The following is a 7,969-nucleotide window of genomic DNA, read 5'->3' on the forward strand; positions in this document are numbered from 1 at the left end:
TCAACCATTCATTTATATTTCATTTATTATAATATTAAAAACGAATGAACCTAACCAATTTCTAAAAAATAATGTATTATACAGTCTATGGCATTAAAAAGAAAATGTACAACGTATTTGTTCAAAAATAAAAATGAATGATGATTTTCCTTGAAGTACGTTAAAACGATAATATTTCATATACATTATTTCAATACAAAATTATTATTAGAAACGTATTTAAAGTATTTATTTAGTCTAATCGGGTATTATCATAACAATTATTAAATAGATTTTTTCCAACGTTTAATGGAACAAAAATATATTTCTTAAAGAATCGACAATAAAATAATAACGTATTCTGTATACAAAAAATAAGAATGTTCTAATAGTGTTTATCAATATTAGTTTAGTTTACAGTTGAGTTTTGCATATTAATTCCGAACAAGAATATTTTACACATTATTTTCACAAAATTAATTTTAATATGAACTAAAATTAATATGAATTTCATTTATTCATTTATGCATTATTATGATTATGTAGGTATTATGCAATCAATTCATAATTTATTTAGAGAACTTTATATAATATAAACACAAGAAATGCAATATGATTAGCATTTTTTTTTTTTTTAATACATTCTAATATCTTATCATGATAAATAAATATTATATTATTATACTTATACAATAGAGCTGTATCGATATAGGTAGCTCTATATTATGGATATGGACTACATTTTACTTTAGAATCTTAAGCTTGAATACTATAAAATATAAATATTTATTAAAATCCTTGGATTGTGATTTAAATCCATTCCCGACGTTATACCGACTGTAGCTTATTACCACAACTCACAAGAGGATTTAAATTTATAAAAATTATGGTTTAAGAGTTTCCTATACTAATAATTGTGCTAAAAGTTTTCGGTCTCAGAACAAAATACAAATATATTATATATGGATCCCCAAAATCATTTTTTCAATGGCTTGCGTCTTTTAATTAAATTAATCGTTTCCATTTGCCGTCTTATGGACTATGGCGTCCATTTTCCCAACAACATATATGACAATTACCCCTTGGTAAATTAATCCAGTCCGTGTACATAACGACGGAATTGAATTTATCTGGCTCCATCAGAATCCGATGGTAAATTGAACATTGAAAACACCATGGATAATCTTTATGAACTATGAATTGAAAAAAATAATAAACTACAATTAGTAATAAAAAAACAATAACTTAAATTTATATGTATTTATTAGTACCTACCAATAATATTGTATTTTCGATGTTTTTACTTAAATACAAACTAATAATATCATATAATTCTTTTAACACGTTTATTTATCATTGACCGCTTCGTTATTGGGTTGGTCAATTGTGTAATAATAATATATACACTATACAGTTAATTCAGTACCTACCGCATCACATTTTAGAGACACCGATGTAAAAGTATTTCTGATGCAAATAGGCAATGTTAGCCACTTAGCTCAAAATTTGCTTCCAAAATATTAGTCGACACTGGTTTTATACCCATTTTATGTTATATTTATATAATTTATTAAAAATTATAGTCATATGTTATAAAATATAAATAATAAAGTGCTGTTAACAATATGTTTTAATCATTTGTTTTAAGCTATTTAAACATAATATGATTTTTATATTACATTCAGACACACTGTGCAATGGTAATATTTAGTAATATGGTTCCAAAAATTGTGAAATCTATTTCAAACAATATGCCGTTACTGAAGCGGAAGTACAAAATCCAAATAAATATGTGCACGGCACCGCACGAAAAACGGAAACGGGTAAGCACACTATTGTCTATTATACGAGTGTGCGAAGAAAAGCATTTGGTGACGGCGCAGCATCGTTTGAAATTCGTGTTCAGTTTTCAGTACGGTGGTGCACGTAGGTAAGGGAGGAGTCATGGCGTCGTTTAAAATTTTCGGTGCTTCAAAATGGCATTATATTATAATTTACTGAATATAATAAAGAAACTTGGCGGGTCACATATTATATTACAAATATATATCCCGAACGCATAACGAACCAATATTACCGTAAAACGTGGTACTTTTCAACCTTTGATACTCCACGTTTTTTTTTATCTTTACAATGATAATATCAGATAATCGAATGTGTAAACAACATTTTCGTATTCATACCACTGAAATTGAAATACATTATAATAAATATGTTTTGTTTTTTTTCAAAAATTAAATTACGTGTAGTAATTTTGTTAACTCTTTTCGGGTAACTTTTATATAATATACTTTCAAAATTAAATTAAGTTGTTTCTAACTGCTATTATTATTAGTTGATACTTGATTTTTCGTTTTTCGAAATATGATAATATTAACAACAGAAAAAATATATGGTCGCGGTAATGGTAAGTGCCTACCTAATACGCCATACCTACGCTTTTTAAATAATATTGAATATTGGTGGGAGTGTGGTACCATTATGAAAAAAGGTGGGTAAGTGGATGTCGCTCTGCTGTACAGTAGGTTACAAGTGGGTCACTGTAATGGATGGTGTTAAATTTGAATTCAATAATATAATATCATTGTACAAGAAAAACGATTCTGAGCGAAATGCTGGGCAAATGCCAAATGCCAAATGCCATTATATAAACATTCAGTGAAATTTTCAAGTATCTACAGTCATACGTATTTCGTAAAACAGGTATTAATCATTATATGTGCAGGTATAGAATATACTGAGGAAGAAAAACCGATTATTTTAAAACAGTTTCATGACTCGAAACTCGGAGGTCATTTAGGCGTTAACAAAACTATTAAACGTATTCAAAAACAGTTTATATGGAGAAATATGAAGGGGGACGTTAAGAAATATATAAAGAATTGTACATCGTGTCAGGTGAATAAGGTATCAAATCGGCATAACAAACAACCAATGGCTATTACGTCTACAAGTTCAAAACCATTTGAAAAGATATTTATGGATATAGTAGGGCCTTTGCCGACAACATTATCTAATAATATTTATATTTTAACTATGAAAGATGATAAGATGTACTGATCAAAAACATATCGATTTATGCGGGAAATACCAGATAGTGATAACGGATTTATATAGCGAAATAAGTAAACAAATAGAACGTATGTATTTGTCATTAGGAAGTGGTATGGATCAATTCGATAATAAGCAACGGAAAAGAAGGGGGCTAGTAAACATAATAGGTAACGCTATGTACACGTTATTTGGCGTATGCGATGATAAATGCACTAAGAAAACACGGGAAGCTATAAAGCAAACAGAAGAATCGGGGGCTAATATACTACACATAATGAAGGCTCAAACAACAGTAGTAAAATCAATAGTAAAAAATATAGGAAATACGTTAGACCAAACCGAACAATTATATAGAAACATTTCGACTAAGGAACAACAATTATACGTAAGAATGTTACAAATACAAACTAGAACTGACGATGTTTTAGACTTATTAATGGCAGGAGATGAAGTACATAATTTATATACAATAATCACAAATCAATACGCCTACGAAACTCAGACGTTAGGACAAATAGTAACTGCCGCTAGAGAAGGAATAATACACCCAAGTCATATGACACCGCAAGAATTAGCATCAACTTTAAAATCAATAGAACTAACAATTAAAAAACAATATAGCATTCCTATGGGAACAAAAGCTTCAGAATTAAATGAATTTAAAAAAATTACTAAAATGAGTATTTACTATGAAATCGATAATTTAGTATTTATTACAAAAATACCATTAGTTATTGACATTGAACTTACATTATACCATTTAATACCTATACCAATAATCCATGTTCAAAATAATACTGAAAGGTGGTATCTTCCAACAGTTACTTATAACAATATTGCAATAACTAAAGATAGAAAAGGATTTACCACATATACAGAAAAACAGTTGGACGACTGTACAGAGACTACAATATATAGAATATGTAGAACACCACAACCTATTTAAGAAAACAGCGAACGCTAACCATGCGAATTACAAAGGTCCTGAAATCACTTCTAATCAGCAAAATTGTGCAATCGAAAAGTTTAATCTACAAAGAAACATATACCATAAATTACGAAACAAAAACACCTGGTTACATGTGGGAAGTGAAGCACTGACCATAAGTTGTACAGCTTTAGTCGAGCCGTTTACGCTAGATACAAATAAAATTGGAGAAATAACTATCGTGAACAATAATTGTCAAGTATTTACACAAGATGCAGTACTAACCGCCACAGAGGAGATTACCAACACGAATTATAAGGATTTCATACCTACAACTAACATAAAAAACATTTTAGAGAAGATACCTGAACACATACATAGATTCGAGGTAAATAAAGAATGGGGAGACAATCCAAATATACAATTAACGGATCTACACGGCGTATCCAAGTCCTTGGATGAAGTACAATAAATGATAGACCAAGGAGTTTTAAGAGATCAAAGCCAAAAACACCAGTTTATACAGTATACACAGTAACCTACTATATGTAACAATAATATTAGCAGCACTATCTCTTATACTCATAATTGCGATATATATATATTAATTAAATGCAAATATATTAGTAATGAACAGGTAATAGATATACCCAGAAGAATAGTTAAATATAGACCATCAAACAGAAGTGACTACATAAGGGGGTTTGCAGAGACACCATTCACTCCACCACCGTCACCAAGATAATAGTAGAAAAAAAAACAATAAATAATAAGCTAGTTAATTAATATTAAAAATAATTATATATAAATAATAGTAATGCAAACAAAATAATATAAATTATGTTTCAGAAAATAAACAAGAAAACTAACTGTTTTGAACATCATGTACTAGAAGCAAACAATAGAATGCCCCCATACCACTATCAAAAGAAGATTTAAACTTAGTGATGATTCCTTTGACCACTTATCTTCATCCATTTTGTAACCTTACACGTCCGAATAGATCGATTTGTTTAACTATAGGTGCAGTATTAAATCAATTAATTAATAGACGTATTTTTACCACCGATTTCTTTTTATAAATAAATCCTTGTAAAAAAAAAAAAAAGTAAACAAAATAAAATAAATAAAAAAAATAATAATAAATAAATAAGAATAAATAAAAAAAATAAATAAATAATAATAAAATTAAATAAATAATAATATAAATTATAAATACGTACAAATAAAAAAATAATACGTAAAAATAATATTTCATAAGTAATATTAACAGCAATTAGAATAGTAGTAATATTAACGTAACTATCGTAATAAGTAATGAAATTTTAACTATTTCAGAGTATAAGAAAGAAGAAACGAAATATAAAATACACGTAAAAATTTCAGTATATAAAAGATTTTAACAAAAACAAACATGAACGAAAACATACCATTGTCGGCAGAGCTACCATTGACACTACAAGCAATAGATTTTTTCAGAAGGTTGAAAAACGAATTATTAAACGGGCAGCACAACCAGTTCGTCCGGGGGGATATGATTTGTGTAGGATGTTTTAAGCGACATGTTATAGAGGCTAATAGGAAAATGACTATGCCGTTTACACAACGTGTTTTAAATCAAGCTATAGTACCAGTAACTGCATTTATACACGCAGTAATTAATAACCCTAGGGCGGATAGTTCTATATGTGTAGAAGTGGGCGTGCTTTTAGAGCAACTAATCGCACGACGCATATTATCAACGGACCATCTATTCGAAGAGTAAAACATAATAACAACAAACACAGGAAAATTAAATATAGTAGTAATATGTAACTATAGTAATAATAATATGTATAAAATATAAATTGAATATTTTATATATTCTAGCTCTCAAATCCGTTTTTTCATAATGGATTTCGAATTTACTATGGTCAAGTTAGTTGGTCCAGTTTAGAAAAATATAAACCAATGAAACTGGAGGGGAATCCTCTTGTACATACGCAAGACGATAAGTTAAAAAGGTTCCGGCGCCGTGACTTGGGAAAAATTGTGCAACCAATCAAAAGGGTATTCCGGAATAAACCAAACTTGACCACACCATTGTTGGAACAATTATACAAAAGTATGAACCATCAGGGGGAGTCAACTTTGTCAACGGTATACCTACAGAAATATTTGCACATTGATAACAGGGAGCCAATAATAGTTTTTTGGAATGGAACAACAGATCTAACAATTATAAAAAGATTAAAATTAAGGGGTATTTTAGCATTTTTAAATATAACAGCATATAGTGATAGGAATAATAATGAATTCAATTTAAAACTAACTAACATAGAAACAAGGGAAACTTTATATTCAGGGTACATAGGAAAACTTAATAAAAACGGCAGGATGTTAAACTTATTGGAAGCACATGGATTGGTGTGCAATGCGAATCATCATATCACGCATTGTCACGATCTAATTGCTGACGTAATTTTAACCAAATGCGTTTTTGACTATGTAGTCGCGAAAATAAGGCCGATATATTTGTATAGACTAGGTAGAAAATATAGAAAGAAAAAAAAAAAAATATATATATATAGATTTTTAGGATAATTTCACGTTGAAGGTAATTACGTAAACTTAACACAATTATATTATTTTAGATTTATCGAAGAATTAAAAAAAAAATTAAGCACCTAAGTACATATTTTTAAATTTAAGAAAAATAAGATGGAGCCAGTATGCTTTAACTGGCACATATTAAAAGCAAACAAAAGATTAAACGAACGTTATGATTTCAAAAAATTAAATAAGATAACAAGAAATATTGAACTTTTTATGAATGACCATTGTAACGGAGAATAGGAATTACTTAAATTAATAGAAAAAACAAGAGATCCAAGCTATATACTCGATTATCCTAAGTAAATAAAATTATGTTGACATATGTGTGTAACAGTTTATTATATTACTTATTATTCACATAACTTATCAATTGGTGGAAGATTTATTATCACTAACAAATATTGTATTCAAAATGGGAAATATAAACTTATATTACATAATAAACTAACATTTTAACACTTCTAATATTATAATTTCAGGTAATCAAAATTTTATATTATTATGTATTCTGAAAAAAAAGCAAACGCAACAAAATGTAATTAAATAAGTATTGTAAATTACATTATAATTGTAAAATGTCATAAAATATATATAACAAATTGTAACCTATTATAACAGAATTGTAAAACAAATATATATATCAATTATTGTTATAAACAATATTGTAATGAAATGTAAATATTATAACAAATTGTAAATGAAAATGTATATCAAAATTGTAAAATCGACTACTGTTGACTATTGTAATTAAATATCATTGTTAAAGATTCTTAGCCTTACAGGCTAATAATCTTTTTTTTTGGCAGGGAGGTGTAAAGGAACAGCTTTACGTACTCAATTCACGTGTTAGTGTATAAGTATTATTCTACTCGCAGAGGCAGTTCTCCTTAAGTTGTTATGGTTTCTTAGACGTAACCTCATAGTTAGAAACCCCATTCTATTTTGGCAAGCTAATCAAGGGGAGCGGCCAACAACAAGTTGTCATTACGAGGCGGCGGTTGCGAGAATAACAACTTATTGAACCAGCTACATCCACCTCAAGGACACCCTGTCCACGCGCAGGATCCATCAAAGGAACCGACATCATATATAGGAGGGCTGGGAACACAGTAAAGACAGATGTACCTGGACCAGCAACGCAGAAGCGACTTCACGCCACTAGCCATATGCAGGACGACTACTACTACTACTACTATTATTATTACCGCGACGATATTATACATTTCATTCTGTTATAATAAAACACTGCATTTATAAATCTAATTTGACTACTATTATTTTCAAATCATCCACATAGTGAATCCCTGAAGGGGCAGCTGCTCGTAACAGGACATAAGAACTTATCACATGAAACTTTAGTGATACTATTTTTAAGGTTATATGGGGCAAAAATTGATATGATAATTGATAAAT

At 28.9% G+C, this 7,969-nt stretch overlaps 2 protein-coding genes across 2 annotated transcripts; both read left to right on the forward strand.

The window, feature by feature from the left end:
- The first annotated feature begins 5,375 nt into the window (after positions 1-5,375).
- On the forward strand, positions 5,376-5,726 carry LOC132940064 (uncharacterized). Its single transcript, XM_061007471.1, has one exon. It carries the CDS (start codon positions 5,376-5,378, stop codon positions 5,724-5,726), a length of 351 nt encoding a protein of 116 aa, XP_060863454.1.
- Positions 5,727-5,851: 125 nt separating this feature from the next.
- On the forward strand, positions 5,852-6,622 carry LOC132940576 (uncharacterized; the record flags this gene model as incomplete). The annotated part of the gene is made up of 1 exon (XM_061008306.1): positions 5,852-6,622. A coding segment is annotated over one exon (693 nt), but the record flags the coding sequence as incomplete, so codon positions are not given.
- Positions 6,623-7,969: the final 1,347 nt, after the last annotated feature.

This window comes from Metopolophium dirhodum, chromosome 3 (assembly GCF_019925205.1).
Source record: "Metopolophium dirhodum isolate CAU chromosome 3, ASM1992520v1, whole genome shotgun sequence".
NCBI lineage: Eukaryota > Metazoa > Arthropoda > Insecta > Hemiptera > Aphididae > Metopolophium > Metopolophium dirhodum.